Source organism: Mytilus edulis, chromosome 8 (assembly GCF_963676685.1).
Source record: "Mytilus edulis chromosome 8, xbMytEdul2.2, whole genome shotgun sequence".
Classification (NCBI taxonomy): domain Eukaryota; kingdom Metazoa; phylum Mollusca; class Bivalvia; order Mytilida; family Mytilidae; genus Mytilus; species Mytilus edulis.
In genome coordinates, this window is record NC_092351.1 from 49,153,503 (window position 1) to 49,173,061 (window position 19,559).

Sequence of the window (19,559 nt, forward strand, 5' to 3'; positions counted from 1 at the left end):
TCCTGTCATATTATGAACTGTGTTTTAGAACAATTATATATTCATATTATAATTTTTTAACACTCTTTTTCAAATATATTAAATATAATAAACTCACTGCATGGACTTTATGCTTATGCTGCTTTTGTGAACAATAGCAAATCAGTGACAATAAACAATGAATGAACATTCAACTTTGTGGTCCTTTTAGCAAAAAAATGTTCCTGTTTATTTTGAAAAATATTATGCTAATGCAATATATATCACATAACAATCGGCCAACCTCAGATGACTCTGCTTCTCACCATCTATGAAGCTACGGAATCTGCTGAGCTGTGGCGAAAATATCAGATAAGTCAAGAATATAGGACATGAATGATGGGTACACAGCTACTTTTGCATAGGTACTATTTCTGTACTAAAAATTTGTAGTACTGAAAATCTACTTTTAATATTCAGTACTATTTTGTTACTCTAAAATTATTGTAATATTTAGGTACCTGTATTTTACAGTTCTCTGTTTGTACTTGAAATTTAGGTACTACAGATTTTTGGTTACTACCGTTACATTTTCAGCATTTTGAAAGTTTTTCTATTTCAAATCTCTTAAAGTTATGATTTTACAACATGGAATATTGTATAATTTCTATACCAAAATATTTAGTACAAATCAAGTACTGTAAAATACATGTACCTAAATATTACAACAGTTTTAAAGTAAAGAAATAGTACTAAATATTAAAAGTAAATTTCCAGTACTGCATTTTTTTAGTACAGAAATAGTACCTATGCAAAAATACTTGTGTATTGGATTTTTAAAAGTAATTTTTGTTACCAACAGCTTTGTGTTAACGGAACAAAAAACTACTTCAAACAGTTGTGCTATACTCTTTTTCATACATAATACAACTGAAATTATTATAATATTTATTTTATATAAAAGCAACCATATAGAATGAGACCGACCGTGCAAGGACTTTTTAGCCAGTCAAGGTAGTTTAAAACTCCCATCGTTGTCGTCCTTATTTTGCCATATTTTTACCATTTATATATTTTTTTTTAAATAGCTCCAATAGTCATGATAGTTCCAATGGTTTTCTTTTGAAAGAAAATCTCATTTTAGGGATAAGCAAAAGATGCCGAAACCATCTAATGTTTTTGTATACATGTAAACCGAATTTTATTCCAATGCGTGTGCACGTTACTGTTTACAGAGGTGGGGTTGACTGGCCGAGTTGAATTATTTTCCCCCTCAATGGTGTATTACGGGATATGAAAAAAATCGGACGTCCGTCTGTCTGTGTAAGAGTTCTCTGTCGTACAATTTGTTTCATAATTTTAAGATTTGTTTTACTTTCATAGTCGACTCATCATAAATTTTATCGATTGTATCCTATTCCTGACATTAAGGCTGACGCTGCATATACTATTCAAGACTTCGGAAATAAGTAAGGATAAAAAAAATATATTAAAAGTACTTTCATGCCTTTATTATCGGCCGGATTTTTATCAAATTAAAAAGCAAATTTCTTAGATGATTTCTAAATCAATGCATATACATGTAATCAATTTTTATAGGCGTTATGTTGTTTGGAACTACAAATTACAATGCAAAATTGTATTGTATAGCAATATCACGCATATATATATTTCTAGTATGATATAAAAATTAGATAACAAAAAACCTAGCCAATGTAGAAACTTGTTGTTCAGTGGTTGTCGTTTGTTGGTGTGGTTCAAAATTGTGTTTCTCTTTTCTTGTTTGTTACAGATATTACACTATTTGTTTTCCGGTCTGAACTGTTTTACACTAATCATTTTGTGGCCCTTTATAGCTTGCTTTTCAGTGTGAGCCAAGGTTCCGTGTTGAGGCCGTACTTTACTTAAAATTGCTTACTTTTTATACATTGTGACTCCGATGGAGATTTGTCTCATTAGCACTCATACTTATTTATATTTACAAGTCAATAAAAGAAACCATACAAGACAATGTATTTTCCATATATAATGAAATTTGATATATCATTTTTACACTGTACAAAGGTTAATAATTACCCATTGGTCTAACATTTACAGAGTATTATTTTCTATCAAATTCATTGATTTCACAAAAATTCCATTGTTATTTCAAAAATACTATTTTCACCCAAAAGTTCAAAAATCGATATTAGAACTTAAAACTTAAAACATAAACTTGATCTGCTTAACATTTTGAAGCCTTTGCAGATATTTGAATACTTAATTCTTGTCTTCGAAATCAAGTCATCATTTTCCGCAAACTAAATTTGACCACAGTGTTCAATAAACTCGATATTTTCTAACTTTCCAATTTGGTCAGATTTTTTCAATGATATGCATTTAATGTATCATTTTTATTGGACAATTTAACAGTTTTCCAAATTCATTATATTTTATGATAAATTTCGATTTTGTTAAATACATTGTAGTATAGAATTAAGTAATATAATTAGACAGATAAAATATGTACTTCGGCGTATAACATTTGAACACTATTCTTTTATTTAATTGTTACTGTAATGAAATTATAAAGAAGATGTCGTATCCTTACAAGTGAGACAACACTTCCCAATCAAAAGCAAAGTAGTGCAAGTCCTCCAATACCACCTAGACTGTTTAAACGAACGCGTGCACAATCTTCCGATATAAACTATGAAGAAAACGAATATGCATAGGACAGCGCCGCTACAAGAGTTAAGGTTACTTCTGAACTTTCGAACTATGAACCTGGGGACATATAATTGGAACCCCTCTTTGTCCTGGGTTAGGAACCCCCCTTTTTTAAAATGGCTGGATCCGCCCCTGAAAATTTTCTTGTATTAATGTGTGTGGCTTAAAATCTAAATTAATTATTCCCGAATTCATTGAAACTATTCAAAAATACGATATTCTGGTATGTATTGAATCAAAAATTGATGAATTTGATATGCTATCTTTGCCCGATGGGTATCTCTCATTTTCAAAATGTAGAAAAAATTTCAAGAAAAAATCTGGTGGCATCTCGGACATTTACAGTAAATTAATAGAAAGAAATATCAAATTCATCAAAACCGAGTGACTGTGAATTTGTTCAATGGTTGCAACTAAAAAAAAATTCAAACGAATCAAACATGTCTATCGGATGTGTCTATATACCACCACAAAATAGCAGATATGCATCAAAAGATGCTTTTGAGGAAATAGAAAGGGAGATGGTAACACTGAGGGATGATGAACAGTTGTGTTCATTAATTGGTGATTTGAATGCCAGAACTGGAATCCTTTTGGATTTTGTCATTCCAGATGAAAATTTGGTAGATCATGTTTAAATATCGAAACAGTTGAAGAGTAATATCAGCTGTTTGCATATTGCCCTTGACTCCAAGTTTCTTATCAATTGATTATTTTATTTTATATTTTACATCCAATAATCACACCGAAGTTAATACAGCTGCATGTAAGGAATGAATATTTGGATATACTTTATAGGTTTTTATCTTTTTTTAGGTGTCAATTTATTTTAATTAATTGTAATTACCACAACAGATATTCTGTTTGTTCTACATATTATGTTGGACTTACCACTGAACCCCTACCCTCATAGCATATACCAGCCTAGTAGAAGTCACCGACCGTTTAACTTGTGTTGTAACATAAATTGGATTTTTTCCTTTGATGTTTTAATGCAATAATTTGCTTAAAAAGTGTGTTTAGGGAAAACCATGGTATATTATATGCAAATTTATGTTGTACCATACTTTGCTAATTAAATATGCAGCTCAACTAGAATCCAAAGGAAAAAAGGCGGAGCTTAGCTATGGTACAACATATTCATTTTCATGTTATTCCATGGCTGAAGCTCCACCCCATTTTTTGAAAGATATCCGCCTCTTTTGAAGTGTACAAAACTGGAACCAGTCAACACTGAAAACTCCGCAAATTGTCGTGACATTTCTACGCGCCTAAAATGTTTGAATGATATTACTAACACAAGTGGAACTGTAAATTTTAACAACTGCAATTTTTCTTTCACTTAAACATTTGTTGAAAGAAAGTTAATGGGAATTTTCGCAATGGAACATTTTTTTATTATTTTTTTTCAAAACTGAAAGAAGGAACCTTTCGATTTTTTTTCAACTTACGGGAACTTGTGAAAAGCATTTTTTGTTTTAGTTTAAAACATGTTTCTTGTGATGTGTTGTGTTACAAATGTCTTATTGCTTTGTGTTAAAAATGAAAAAAATAAATGTTCATGGCCTTTCACTTTTTTTTATGCACATATCTAATTAGCATACGTAATCTTAATCTATTACAAGATTAAAACAACTAGGGGACATTATTAGTTACATAGTGTGCTAGTGACCTAATACGGTATATATGGGGTCAGTAAATTCCATAAGGGGTGATAGCGAAATCCGTATTACGTCACTAGCATACTATGTAACGAATTTATCTTACCGACTATCTGAACGTGTGAAATTAAGACTAGTGATTCTCAAAATGAGCAAGTCTTTACTATTAGCATTAAAAAAATACTTCCATTGATCCTACAAAAACAGATGACGACAGTAACGACTTGTAAGGATTAAATGTGTTTTATGAATTTATTTCAATCTTAACAATCAATTTCTTCGTCTGTTGGAACTTTTAAGATTTTTTCTCAGTACCGTTTTGTTTTTATAAAGGGACATACCACCATTACTAACCGTGTATGAAATAAGCCTCGCCCCCTTCTTACCTAATATGGAATATAAAGGGACGTAACTCCACTACTAACCGTGTATGAGATAAGCCCCGCCTCCCTACTTACCTGATATCAAATATACACGGTTTGCACGCGGACGCTTTTAACCAATCATATTCCTGGAAATGTATAGGAGGTAAGATAAAGCTCGTTAGTCCTTCTATCTGGTGCCAAATATTTTATAAAATACATTAGCAATACAACGTTAAAGACTAATAGAACAAAAAAAAATACTCACTTATTCTCATTACAAAATATAACAAGAGACATGTATTATATGTCTCTAATATAACATAATGGTGAAAACTTTAATAGAATTAAAAGAAATCATTGGAACAATCTACAAAAAGACAAACGATGCAATTACATGTTCACCCACGTGTCTATAATAACATATAAACGTAACAACAAAAATATAAAAGATTACCTTGCGAAATCAGGGTAACAGTTGAAAGACTTTTAAAAAAGGGCATATGCTTAAACAATTTTAAGCAAACAATAACGATACACCGTTAGCAATAATATTAATCTGAATTATATTGACAAATAACTTATGCATATGAGTTAGCAAAAAACGATGTTAAGTCTTGAAATTTATTATGAACTTTGGTTGAAGGAACCGCATTTCATTATAATGACAAGAGTTCTAGAGACCAAGATATTAATCTGTTGAATTATTCATCTCATGAATATTCATTAGTAATTTGCATATTAATCTCAACGTGTATTTTTGAAATCTCAGTGTGTAATTAACAATTCTCAGTGTGTAATTTTAAAATCTGAGTGTGTAATTTCGAATTCTCAGTGTGTTATTTTAGGTTTTTTAATCTCATTGTGTAATTTTTTCGAAAAAAGGGTTTAAACATAGTTTTGACGAAAAAGTTTGCTATACTGTCGTGCCGAATGATTTAACCGCCAAATCACACAAAACACTTAACCTAAACGCCCTCTATGGGCAGACAATTCAGGAGAGAATAATTTCATTCTAATTCATAAACTCAACCGACTGAAATTGTATTATTAAAAAGGTATTTGTGTCATAATTTTACATTCAAAAGTGTTTTACTGTAAATAAATGATTGATATAAAACAAAATTGATTGCATTGTATCGTCGTAAATTGATTGTTTACTATTAAATTTCCAGCGGCATATATTACACATTGATAACAAATTATATGCAAGGCTGATTCTACAGAAAATTAAAAATTTGATGTAGTGGAAATGTATTCTATTATGCAACAGTTCTGTGTCGAGGAACAAAAGTGACATGAATATGCATTGATTTGTTTTAGACTGTAACGGTCGGTCTGTCGGTAATATGTTTTGTCCACCAAATGACATTATAGTGAATTCGACCAACATTTACATATATCCAACTTTTTAATACTGCGTGCTTGTGGAAAAGAAGAAAAATATCAATCGCGTTTGAATGTGTTGGGTTACTACATACAGAACCTCCAGAACTCTGAAATGATTGAGTGACTTATATCGATTCCCATTGGTTGCCTGTTGTTGGTCCAAGGACACAGTTATCGTCCTTTGGTTTTCGTTATGTTGAAAAAAATTGGGTGCTGAATCTTATATTAAGTAGTGATTTGGTCCAATTCAAAAAGATCAAATTTTATCACATCTGAAGCTGTGAAACTGAATTTTACACCCCCTTAACACAGAATTGTCAATATTTTTAGTTAGAGCTGGTAGAAGTTTCTATAATTTTGATATTATTTGTCTCACGGGTAGTACACTACACTGTAAAGATCTTTTTGAGAAAGAGCAGGTGTGATTTTTTTAATTTGAATTTATTGTCTAAAAGAAATGCACTACGAAATAACAGTGTTCTCGGGCCTGTTGAGGGAAGTACATATTATTCTATTGACAAGAATGAGATATAGAATTGGGAACTTCTTCCGGCCTGGAGTAGATATTAAATACATAACACTGGCAGATCCAGATATGTTCATAAGAGGGGGCTCACTGACTACATAAGAGGGGCCCCCACTCTAGTCATGCCACAGTGATTCCCTAAATAATCAACCAAAATTTTCACACGGGCCCCCTATTCCCACCCCCTAAATCTGCCTCTGCTTGATATCAGTATTGGTATTTAAGATTGACTTTGTTACACGTTCAAAGAATAGTTTTTGCTGTACGGGTCTGCCTTGAATTGCTATATAATATCGATTAAATTCAAGTGCTTATAGATTAGAAGTGGGACACATATAAAACATTTAATATGGGAATGAACCGACACTTAAAATGAATATGACTGCCAGATCGTCACGCAAATTTTCAGATTACGTATATTCTATGTTTTAAACAAAATGATAAAAAACTACGTAAAGACCACATGATACTACCGAATTGTGGATTAGAATCGTTGAGATTAATTGATTGATTGTTGGTGTTCTGACGCAACTTTTAAACGCAACTTTTGAGCTATTTCGTGGCGGCCAGTTTTTATTGGTGGAGGAATCCGGAGAGGCCGGAGAAAACCAACGAACTAGTTAGGAATTATAATGTTTGAGATGAGATCTGACAAAAAATTAGAAGAAACTATAAAAATCAGTAGAAAATGGCTTAACTGAACAGATGGATGAAAATTGAAATACACTTAACGAAAACATAGAATTAACGTGGACGGGTACTTATACATCCTAACAGCTAAAAGCACAGATCTAAAAGTACTCACAGCTACTGTTCAAAGTCAATGATAACCAATTAAAAAGTCATGCATCAAAAAATTAAATAACAATCCTTACACATCACATATATAATGGATTTAGCGTACAGGGGTCATTCCCATTCAGTAAAATCCTTGATTAAATAATTTATAAGTAATACATATATTACGCTCATTGAAATTACAGACAAGAGTATATCGAACGAGTTGGGATACATGTATATTCGAAGAAGGTGTCAAAGGAACAACACCATCTCAAAATGGAAAATTTACTATAGGGAAAGAAAAATCCTTCCTTTTGTCGTATTGTTTTTTGTGTAGAGTTTCTCGTGTAATGCTGAAATATCATAATCTAGAAAAAGAACAGTTATTGCTGTTTATATTTTATTTATTCAAAGTAAGTACCTCTTGGTAAATTTCGACACTGAAAAATTAGAAAAATATGAAGGAAAAACACCAACTTCTTCCTTTTTAGCTGATATTAAACATCGGAGTACTATTTGCAACCTTCACAAATATCGTTTCAGTATAAAGTATCAGCATTGAGTAACAGTAATATGTAACTTTTTTTTTTAAACGTTGACACGGAAATTAAAAAAAAACAACATCACAGCTTTGTGTTTTTATCATGTTATATATCCCCTGTATATTATATATACCAATTGTGCCAAACATTTTTTCTTTATAAACATCTTATTCATATCTTTGCATTCATGTTCATCACCCGTGAAGACATACATTTAATAAAACAGATTTTTAAATTGCATTTGTACTAACAACTACGCATGCGTTTATCATTTAAAAATAATGATTCAAATCAATATATGTATTGTTTAAAGGAATAATTGTTCAGTTAAATTTAGCGATCCAATTGAATTAGAAGGAAGAAAGAACAAAACAAAATATCGGATTTTTTGTTTAAAGCTCTATCATTATTTATATAATCTATTTGACATTTGTTACACAATGAATCTATAATAATGTGGATAACTACTTTCGTATTATTTTCATTTTTTACTGTTTTTACAGTTGTTATTTCACAAGGTAAGATGTTTTAAAATACATTAGCTCTATTAATATGTTTAACTAGCAGAGGAGAATTTAAAGGGGGGGGGGCATGGGTTTCGAGCCTTTCTTTTTTTGTACTATTTCAAGCATGAACCCATTGAAATGCGTTGATCGTAAAAAAAGGGGGGTTCCATGTTCAGTTAAATTCTTAATTAAAAACATAAAATTTAAAGTTCAAATTTTCCAAAATGAGATACAGTACTTAAACATATTTTATTTTGTAGATGACCCATGCGTAGAAGGAAACTACATGGAACTAAATCAATGGTTTACTTTATTTTCCGTTCCCGATCTCTTTTAACGGATGTGATCTACCGAATTAGACTTTTTACCATTATGTTTGACATTTTTACCTATTGTGTCTGTTTGTTTTGTTCACGCATCATTACCAATATTATTAAAGGAGTAGGTTCAGTAAGACCCCTGTTTGGCCACAAAATATAGCAGTTTTACAAAATTGTGAAAATTTAATCATTGAGTTATTTATTAGAAAGAAGAATGCTTCTGCTACACAAATATAGGCTGATTTTGACAATACAATGCACATATATCGGGTACAAACATCATTAAGTCATGCTAAATTACTGAAATCTTCACAATTTTAGCATTTTAGTTAAATTTTAGACGGTTTTCGTCTTAAATGAAAGTGGCCGCATTCGTGTTCATTCATAATATTGAAATGTAAGTCGTATTTAATGATAATACATAACATATAAAGGTTGAGGGTGAACACGGATGCGGCCACTTTCATTTTTGACAAAAACCATCTGAAAAGTGATGATTTATTGCATATTTGATAGCTTTTTCATACTTAAGCTTGAATCGGAGCGTTTTTAATGACTTAATCAGTTAAAATCTTTTACATAAACTAATTGAATCAATTGAAATAGACACTCAAGTGTTTAAAAAGTGTCAAAAATATTTCGTTAGATGAACCCTGAAATTTGAGGCCAAAATCGGCCCTTACCGGACTACTCATTTGATGCGACTGTCATACAAGTGAGAGGTTTAGCGGCATAAAACCAGGTTAATCAACCATTTTCTACATTTGAAATTGCCTGTACCAAGTCAGGAGTATGACAGTTGTTGTCCACTCGTTTGATGTGTTGTATCCTATGATTTTGCCATTTGATTAGGTACTTTCCGTTTTGAATTTCCCTCGGAGTTCAGTATTTTCGTGATTTTACTTTTTCTCAACAATTAAATCGATGAAGATGTGTCATTCTTATTCGACAAATATATATATCATACATTTTCATTTTTTTTTTTAACTCAACGACGATCACAGCAAACGATTTGAATATGTTTCTGATTGTCTTCTTTTGTTAGTACTTTAAAATAACATTATTTCAATACAATATTTATAAACTTCCTTGTTATTTCAGCGTTCTTCTCTTTTTATGATTTTGAATTCATATTTAGCCTCGGATTTCAACATAAACATCAGTTTTATATCGCGAATCGCATGTTCAGTTAAATTCTTAGTTAAATATATCAAATTTAAAGTACAATTTTTTCCAAAATGAGCAACTTTAACATATTTTATATAGTAGATGATCCATGCTTAGAAGGAAACTACATAGAACTAAATCAATGGGAAAGATCTGTAGCAAATGACATCCGTAAAGGAATTTGTGACAATTTCCTACCTTCCGGATGGTACCGTCCAATAAGCTTGGCAGGCAATACGATGCCGACAGAGTGTATACAAGGCGGCTTTAGATGTGGCACAACCTCCACTTTATGGATGAATGGTATGTTACAATGTAAATAACTGTGGGTGCATTCAAAAGATAACTTTGAATGAAGCAATTATTTTGTAACACATTCTGTTTAATAAATTAGCTTTTTATTAGACATCGAGAAGGGGAAAAGTAAATATTCTAAACTTACTTACTTACTTAATCATCTTCTTGAACATATAAAGGCAATCAAATACTACAAAATATATTGATATTTAGACTTATCTGTTGACTTACGATACATTTTTATATGTAAAATTAATACATGCATGTATATGCTTTTTTATGAACTGAACGGTCATAAAATCTAATGATTCAACTGCAAGTTACTAATTCCTCTTGGCTATTTATAAATCCCCATTTTTGTTTTGGTTCGTTCGATCCAAATAACCATGTTTGCATCCTCTGCTTGTTAAAAAAAGTAGGACTTTTAAAATAAGCGATTTAAAAAAAATTTGCTCCATTATGATGATCTACAAAAACCTTTCAAAAGTGAATTCTAACATAAAAAAAAAATTTGTATAAAAAAATGCTATATTAGTTTGGCTTCTTAATTTATAGGATCGTACCCTTCTGTTGGCGAGGTGTCTAATGTTACTGCCTGTGCAAGTAACTACAACGGAGGATGTTGTATCAGCTCATATGATATCCAGGTTAAGAACTGTGGAGATTACTATGTTTATAATCTTACGCACACACATGGGTGCTACGAGGCGTACTGCTTTGGTAAGTATTGTTTACGTGTACAATATTGTCATATTTCAACTTAGTATTTGCATTTTCATATCAGTAAATCTGCACAGTTTGCAGTGTTCGGGGGTGAAGTGAGAAAATACTTGACAATTTGGAAAAGAGAGGCAAATAAAACACATTGACAATCAAACTCAGGCGCGGATCCAGAGGGGGGGTTCCGGGGGTTGGAACCCCCCCTTTTTTTTGGCCGATCAATGCATTTGAATTGGAGCATAAAGCTGGAACCCCCCCTTTACTCTGGGTTGGGAACCCCCCTTTTTAAAATGGCTGGATCCGCCCCTGAAACTCATAAGTGTGAATATCTCAATCAGGATCTCCTCAAATGTTATTTTTGTTTTCCATTGAATCTAAGCCTAGGAGAAACTACTTTGACCCCCTTTAAACAGAATATGTAGATATGGACTAACATTAGCTACGAACAAACGAACGAAAGGTTCTAGGTCACAGGTCTATATAGCATTTTTATAATTGCAAGATGAAATTCAAGAGTTGGCCTTTTTTTACCTTTTTTATTCGAGTGTCACTGATGAGTATTTTGTAGATAAATTAAATGTATCTGAAAAGAAGAGATTTGGCATACGTTGAGACAACTATCAACCAGGGACCAAGTGACATAAATGATAGGAACAAAAAAAATGTATATGCCTTTGAGATTATACTTCTTCATCGTATTTAACCATATAATAGTATGAACTACTGAAATTAAACATCTATTTATTTTTATCAATCTTAAATCATCCTTTAAAGATCTATATTATCTTTTTATTCAGGGACAGAAACAAAATGTCCAAAAGGGGAGACCTCAGATAATGGTGGATTTACTCCTGGATGTGAATGTAAGTTATGACATGATAATATACGCTATCTTCTGAAGAATGAAGGAATATAACATGCTATTAATGAATTCAAGACTGATTTGTAAACATTTCCTAATTCACGCCAATACAATACCAAAATATGTATTGTTCCTGTTGGAAGCTAATCGCTCCCGGTTATTCTTTTTTTCCATCCTTTATTTTTTTACCCTTTATTCAGCATCTTTTGCCCATTATTTCCCTCTCTGCATCCCATCCACACCTTACAACATTGTACACTTCGATATGTTTAACAGACTATCACCTTGGAATGAAGTGTAACGATCACCATACAGAATTCAACCAATATTCTATTCCAAATAAGCCTTTTGGAATAATCTGTATTTGTTCTTCGATCTATTGTAGTTGATCCTTGTCAAAGTGTTAACTACAAAGTATTGCGAATGGAGGTGAAGAGGTCTTCAAACTATAGTCTTAATGATTATGATACTGCAATAGACGACAGTCGACTGATAACAGGATGGTACAGAATTGACAGCGTCACAGGAAATGACATAGTCAACCAAAGTGTTTCTATGATGCATTGTGGTACAGTATACCCGCTATGGATGCAAGGTAACTGTAATGTGTAAAATATCAATATACAATGCATATGTAAATTCTATATATATAGCTACTGACGACAAATATTATCAATAAGCATTCAATTTGTTATCACTGTAAGCGACAGTATCAAAATGGACAGTACTTTTTCTGAACCTGTTTTTCAGATGCAATTATTAATTTTATTATGCGTTATTTTGAATAAATCTGTTTACAGATGACAACGGATAAGTTCCATCGGTCATAGTCACAATTTTGTCATTGTTTCTCGATTGCAATATTACTTAATATCAACAGAATATCGATGTTTTTTTTCTAACAACGAGAGATAAATTGCACTATTAGAGCTGAAACTCTTTGCCCTATGGGAGTAGCATAAATATTTCTTTAATGGAACCCGTCTACTTTTTTCTGCGTTGAACTTGGTGCTATTTCAATTTCATTTTCTTTTCATAAAATACAAGTTCTAAAGTATCTAATGTGTGATGACTTATAACTGAATATAAATGTAGTACAAAGGGTTTTACACATATCCTCAGTGATTGATATAATCTTGCATCCAGTTCATGTTAAGTTATGGGCATAGAAAACTCTAGAGGAAAGAACCGAATACAAGATAATATCTTAACGTTTCAGAAACCAAAATGTGGACTACCATGCACAATGCAATGCAGAAGAGCTCACTAGATATAGTGCACAGTTGTTTTTCAGTTATAAAACTACTCTGGAGCTCATAAAATGAAGCATTATAATCAAAATTTTGTCATCAGAGATATATAATCTTATTTTTACCATTGTAATGAAAAAGCAAACACAAACATGCCAATACACTTGCCCTAATTGTCCTTTCCCTTGAAAATCGATAAAGCGAAGGTTTGTTTTGTCAACATGATCCCATGGTAATGCTCATGTTTTTCTAATGTTGTCTCGTGCTCATCAACCCAAAATGCATACATGTAATACCAATATTGAAATATAAATATAAAAACATATCCACATTTTGGTACTTATGGGTGGGAGAGGGGGGAACTTATCAAGAACCTCATCAACCCAAACAGGCAATATGTATTGCCTGACCAAACATAGCCCTTAAACCAACCACCACTTGGATATTGAAAGAATGAGGATGTATCACATGTACTTCCGCCAAAGATATCAACCAATGAGGTTATACACATATCCTCAGTGATTGATATAATCTTGCATCCAGTTCATGTTAAGTTATGGGCATAGAAAACTCTATAGTCCATACAGCATATTTGCAGGCCAATCTCAAAATACACCACTAGCAAGGCTTTCCCTTAAGGAATAGTATTCCCAATACTCAAAACAAATTCAACACTTTTATTAAATATTATTCCTTTTAAAATTATGTTAAAACACTTCTAAACATTTAAAGATGCATGTAAACAGTTCTTTATAAATCGTTCATAATTCAATAAATTCTCATGAATTTGACCACATACGGACTTTTAAAAGTTGAGTTAAGGCAATGAACTCATATCAAAATGAACATTGTCATTATTCTAATAACATCTTCAGCATGTGGAAAGCTTGTAAGCAAAGGGACTTAACCTCCAAGTGTAAACTATGCTGGCTTGTCTCTTTCTTTACTGTTGTTGAATCAAACACACTCTTTACTTCATAATCAGGAACATTGACAATTGTATTTCCACTCGATTCTTCACATGTCTGCTGAAAATATATTAACCAATAACAAATTGTTTATTTGTACTAAAGACAGCATTAGTCACACTTTGAAAAGGAATAATCCCTTTGCCTACAATCCACGTGGAAAACCACTAGGGAATCAGTGTCCCTCGAATTGTAGACAAAGAAATTTAAATTAAAAAATTTAACCATGATACATAAAATTTAAGTATACATTTGTACTAGTATACAAAATCATTCAACATTATATTTATTTATTAATTTAGATAAAACAAAACAAAACAAAAACATTGCAACCATTATTTAATCTCCCATGACAAAAAGATTTTTGTGACATATTTCAACACATCAATGAAATTAAATACACAATCAATAGAAAACATCATGAAATTACGGAAAAATTATTAGCATTACTTTTAAATAGGTTCATTTGAACATAAAGCTGCTTCCATCACAGATTTTTTTATTATTTTTTTTTTAGTACCGTGCCATATTGGCATCTTCTGCCTTTCTCAACACAGACACACATAATTTAGTGTAGTATCAATATTTTTCCCATTCATTATTTTCCTATTTTCAGAAATCAAAACATTACCTCAATTGTAATTTGTTCTCACCATATTCTGATTAGAAAAAATCCTTTCCTTTTAAAAAGGTTGTTCGAATTCATTGACATGAATCATCGTGCAATGTCATATTACTTCTCCTTCATTCGTCACCCTGTCAAAGCTGTAGGTAACACCATCTGAAAACAAAAACATTCTATTCAATTCTATGTACAATCAAACAGACCGCTGAACGCGGACCTCGACGAAGACACCTTATAATTCAATACACATCACTCCGATAAAAACATGAATATCAAGTGACATGTCACACTAAATTATTCCACTTTCTCAATAATTCTATTCTTTTCTAACAAAGTCTTTAAATAGCATTTCTATCAGTATGTACGATGTAAAAATAAATGAAAAGTCGACAACACAGTCAAAAGTAACAAAAGAAACTATTTACCCTATAAACAATTTATTATTCTCCTTTCAACTACAATTTTCCAAAATGGCCAGAGCCCCCACTTCCACATATATTTTATATAGCGATAGCACTTTGCCCTGCGTTTAACCGGCGCACGGCATAACAAATATCTGACCACCTAGGTTGATAATAACTACCTATTAAGGTCTAAATCCCAAAACATTTTTGCCACCAAGGTCAAACATTACCATCTAGTTCTATCAAGAAGCCGCCAAGGCAAATATAAATGACCACCAAGGTCTTGACGCCCCCAAGGCTAGTATTTAATTTAATTCATTGTTGCCATCAAGGCAAATGTAAAAAATCATAAAAATGACCACCTAGGTCTATTGCCACCAAGGCATATAAAAATGACCACCTAGGTCTATTGCCACCAAGGCATATATAAATGACCACCTAGGTCTTTTGCCACCAAGGCATATATAAATGACCACCAAGGTCTTAATAAAGCCACCAAGGCAAATGTAAGTAAAAGTTAAAGAATATAGTTACTTTGCCGACAACACGTGGAGCACGACCTTCCCACAGCTTGGATATTGAAAGAATGAGGATGTATCACATGTACTTCCGCCAAAGATATCAACCAATGAGGTTATAACGCACTTTAACACTTAACGTCACATGTGGAGCAAGTATTGGGCTGCTGATACTATCAAAGCATCGAAAATCTTCTGGTAGAAACTTTCCAATGATAATTAGACTGCCAATTAAAAAACGTTATCACCATCCCAGGTTAGTAGTCATCACTTTGGTGTTGACATGAATATCAATTATATGGTCACTTGGACATGTTGGATTAATTAATTGTTTGCCAAACTATGGATCGAAATGCCGAGGATTTTCTTATCCCAAGCATAGATTACGTTAGGCGCATTTGCCACAACTTTTTGAGATGTTGGGTCCTCAATACTCTTCAACTTTATATTTGTTTGGATTTTTAGCTATTTTGATCTGAGCGTCACTGATGAAGGAACACGCGTTTGGTGTATCTAATCATAAGAATCCTGGTATCTTTGATAATTATTTTTGAATTTTACAGGGAATATTCCAGAAATTGGTGACAAAACTGTAGATAGGTGGGTTTGCAAGTCTGGACTGAGTAGCATGTGTGAAGCTCAGTATGATATCAAAGTACGAAACTGTGGCAACTACAGGACATACTTTTTACAACAGTTAAATGAAGATAAGTCTAGTTACTGCTTTGGTAAGTCGATTTAAGTACTAAAAGAAAGAAGTAAAGGAAATCTTATTTATTCCCATACATGGTCAATAAGGAAACGCTTGTTTCTTGAAATTAGAATCGACCTACAGTAAGTAACTTTTTCTAACGACATCCTTTTGTATCTGTTGTAGTATATATCGACTTGTGAATTACTCAAAATAAAAAAAAATCGGAAATGTCATATATCAAGCAATAAATTAAGCTTTCAAAATAATGACGATTTCAATACAAAGCAACCGAAAAATCAAAAACAACAACAAACTAACAGAACAACTCAACCTTTGGTTGAGACATCTTACCTTCTTAAATTTAACAGAAAAATGAAAATGATTATTCCATGGCTATTTGAAATTTCTTTTCAACTTATTTGAATTTTTATTGATTTTTTTGTTGTAATTTAACTATTGTGTTTGATAAATAGCGGATATTTTGTTTTATATTTGAAGGCACCTTACCAGTACCTACGCCACCTACTACTATAAAACCACCTGACCGAGATTCCACAGACAAAGGTATAATTTGTTTTCAATTGAATACAGTAAAACGACAAAAGAGGTTGGAGCGAAAGAAAATATTCATCCTCTCCTCCTCCTCCCAAAAAGCATAAACATTTAGTTTTGTTTCTTCAAATATAAATCACTTTGCAACAGCATTCACAATAAACATATAATATTCGAAAATATTAAAGTATATAGAGACTGTGCATGGAAAAAAGGGAGAATTTGAATGGACAAAAAAAAGGAAGACTTTACATGGGAAAAAGGGAAACTTTACAAAGGAAATGTAGTGTATGCTTATTTGTGACATTTATTAGATTTAATTTCTAAGTGTACTGTTTTCGTATACCTCTGAAATCATTATCAATTGATTTCCACGAAATAAACCCTTAAGTTTTCACTATATTTAAGGTTTTTGCGGAGCATTTTAGTCATACTTCATTTATATTCTGCTTGGTTTTTTTTAGAGGACGGAGAAAGATCTAACAGTTCTGTATGGGCCGTTGTTTGTATTTTACCTGTTATTTCAGTATTATTGGTGATTATCGTCGTACTTCAGTAAGTTTCAATGGAATTGCAATCTATAGACCATATAGAAAAATAAGGAAGAGAGAAAATCAAAGTAAAAGAACAAATTTTTATTACATATCTGATATTTGCATTTTATTTTATAATAAATCATAGGAAATCACTACTGATTGCCTTAGTTATAATCAAAGAGCGGACAATCTCTCAAAATATATTAAGAACAATCAAAACTTTGAGTCATATGTGAGGTTGTTGAAGGGGATAGGGCGTGTCCTTCTTTTCTGTTTTCTTAAAAAATGAATAGCCCGTTATTCTCTATTTGTTATATTTAAGCGATCCATTATTTTCTTTTTTTTATTTTTTAGTTCATGTTTCTCGATTCTTTGTATAGGTCACTGTACGACCGGCTGTCAATAATAATCAAATTAATACCTTTAAGTAAGCATTTAAAGGCGTCAGCATGACAAAATGTGAAACAACTTAAAAAGAAAAAAAAAAAAGAAAAGAGAACCAATGACTTGAAATTCTGTAACAGCTAATTTATTCCATATGGCGAGTCATATTATGCATGCATGGAAGAAAAAAAATCGCATAATGTTTAACGCATAATGTCAGCGATAGATGTATGAATTTATAGTTTTGAGTTTTGAATCTCGAATACAAAACATAGTTATTATAGAAATTCTATTAAAATACAACAAAGTTGCATGTTTAATTTTTTTTTTATCTCGTTTGTATATTTGAAATACGTGTTATTTTTTGTACTTTCAACAGAATATGCAAGAAAAACACCAAACAAGATCGATCTGTCGATTTTGTTCCAGAGAAAGCAAAAACTAAATATGCCGTAAACTCAGCGCCACCGGCATATGAAGAAACAATGCAGAACGAGAAGAACAGTAACATATATGATGAAAGGATGTATAACCATGGCCAGTTTGACACTGTTGGGGGAATTCTACCGAACGACGTTGGGTCAAGACCAAACTACATCGAAGCTAGACCCCCTCAAAGTACAAAGATGAAATAGATCAACATAGGACTGCACGTTTCAATATTAATAGAATGATTTTTATGGACCTATGGACCTTAACTTAAGTTGACAAACAGTTTTCATTTCTGAAAGTATCATCTGTTTGAATATAATATCAACATAGTTTTATGTTATGCATTTTACATGTGTAAACAATATTTCTAGTAAAAATGATTCTATTATAAATCATCATCGGTTACCATATAAATATATCGTTTGTTGTGGTTAGTCCCCATGTTAGATATTGATTGCTAAGCATTTTTGCTTCTGGAATATCAAATGATCACCAACCTTGTGAAACATAAAAAATAAAATCATTTACTATTTGTGAATCTTTTTTATTTGTTAATGTTTAATAATTATATTAAAACTAAAATACACGTACATATCTAGAACATTATTTCATTTGCCTATTTAGTAAAATTTGGAATTGACATCCGTTTTAAATACTTCACCTCAAAATTAACATTTGTACAAAGTTCAATTTGATGACCTCAAACTACCTTATATCCAACAATGAAACATGGCTGAAGGACTGGCAAATGGTGCAACGTATTGCCCTTTCAATTTTGAATGCAGAGCATGAACATGAAGATTGCTCTGAAGGTCGTTTATAATCTAGTGGGAAGTTAAATGTTCATTTCTGAAAATTCACACATTCCAGCAATGGAATTAGATGATCGTAGAATTGTAGATTTAACAAACAGCTATAAGATATCCGCACAAAAATAGAAACAACAGCCAACTAAACAAAAAATTCAAAACTACTTGGATATACACAATTCAATTGACTCTTTTTTTCGATTTAAAGATGTGCTAATATTGCCAATGAGATTACTTTGCACATGAGACCAACTGAAACATAAATTAACAGATATAGGTCACCGTACATGTACGATCTTCCACAAAGTGGAAGCCCATACCGCAAAGTCAGCTATAACAGGCCCCGAGTTTAAGGTAAAACAGTTCAACCGAGAGAAAAAATAATGAAAACAACAAAAAAATAATTTCTTTCGTCAGAAGCGGTTTTCTGGATTTACCTTCATTAGGAACGCTCAAAGCCAAACATTTGAAATCCGAAGATAGATAATTACCGAAAATCGTGGAAGAGCTATATGTAAAAAATATCTAAAATAAATAGCCAAATTCATCTAAAGCCAACTTTGCCTAATAGGGGACTTGAAACCTAAG

General features: G+C 31.9%; 1 protein-coding gene and 1 long non-coding RNA gene across 2 annotated transcripts; one reads left to right on the top strand and one right to left on the bottom strand.

Moving 5' to 3' along the window:
* The first annotated feature begins 8,194 nt into the window (after nucleotides 1-8,194).
* On the top strand, nucleotides 8,195-18,691 carry LOC139485797 (uncharacterized). Its single transcript, XM_071270444.1, has 9 exons — nucleotides 8,195-8,445; nucleotides 10,023-10,223; nucleotides 10,773-10,937; nucleotides 11,735-11,800; nucleotides 12,185-12,394; nucleotides 16,128-16,292; nucleotides 16,757-16,822; nucleotides 17,275-17,365; nucleotides 18,110-18,691. Exons 1-9 carry the CDS (start codon nucleotides 8,382-8,384, stop codon nucleotides 18,363-18,365), a joined length of 1,284 nt encoding a protein of 427 aa, XP_071126545.1. The 5' UTR covers nucleotides 8,195-8,381; the 3' UTR covers nucleotides 18,366-18,691.
* On the bottom strand, nucleotides 13,744-15,682 carry LOC139485795 (uncharacterized). Its single transcript, XR_011655400.1, has 3 exons — nucleotides 15,581-15,682; nucleotides 14,671-14,798; nucleotides 13,744-14,077 (listed from the first exon to the last, which is right to left on the bottom strand). It is a non-coding gene; the product is annotated as an uncharacterized lncRNA (long non-coding RNA).
* Nucleotides 18,692-19,559: the final 868 nt, after the last annotated feature.

Coding starts and splice junctions, on each gene's coding strand:
- LOC139485797 (XM_071270444.1), top strand. CDS start 8,382: ATGTGGATAACTACTTTCGTATTATTTTCATTTTTTACTGTTTTTACA. Junction 10,224..10,772: donor CTCCACTTTATGGATGAATG/GTATGTTACAAT, acceptor CTTAATTTATAG/GATCGTACCCTTCTGTTGGC. Junction 16,293..16,756: donor TAAGTCTAGTTACTGCTTTG/GTAAGTCGATTT, acceptor TTATATTTGAAG/GCACCTTACCAGTACCTACG.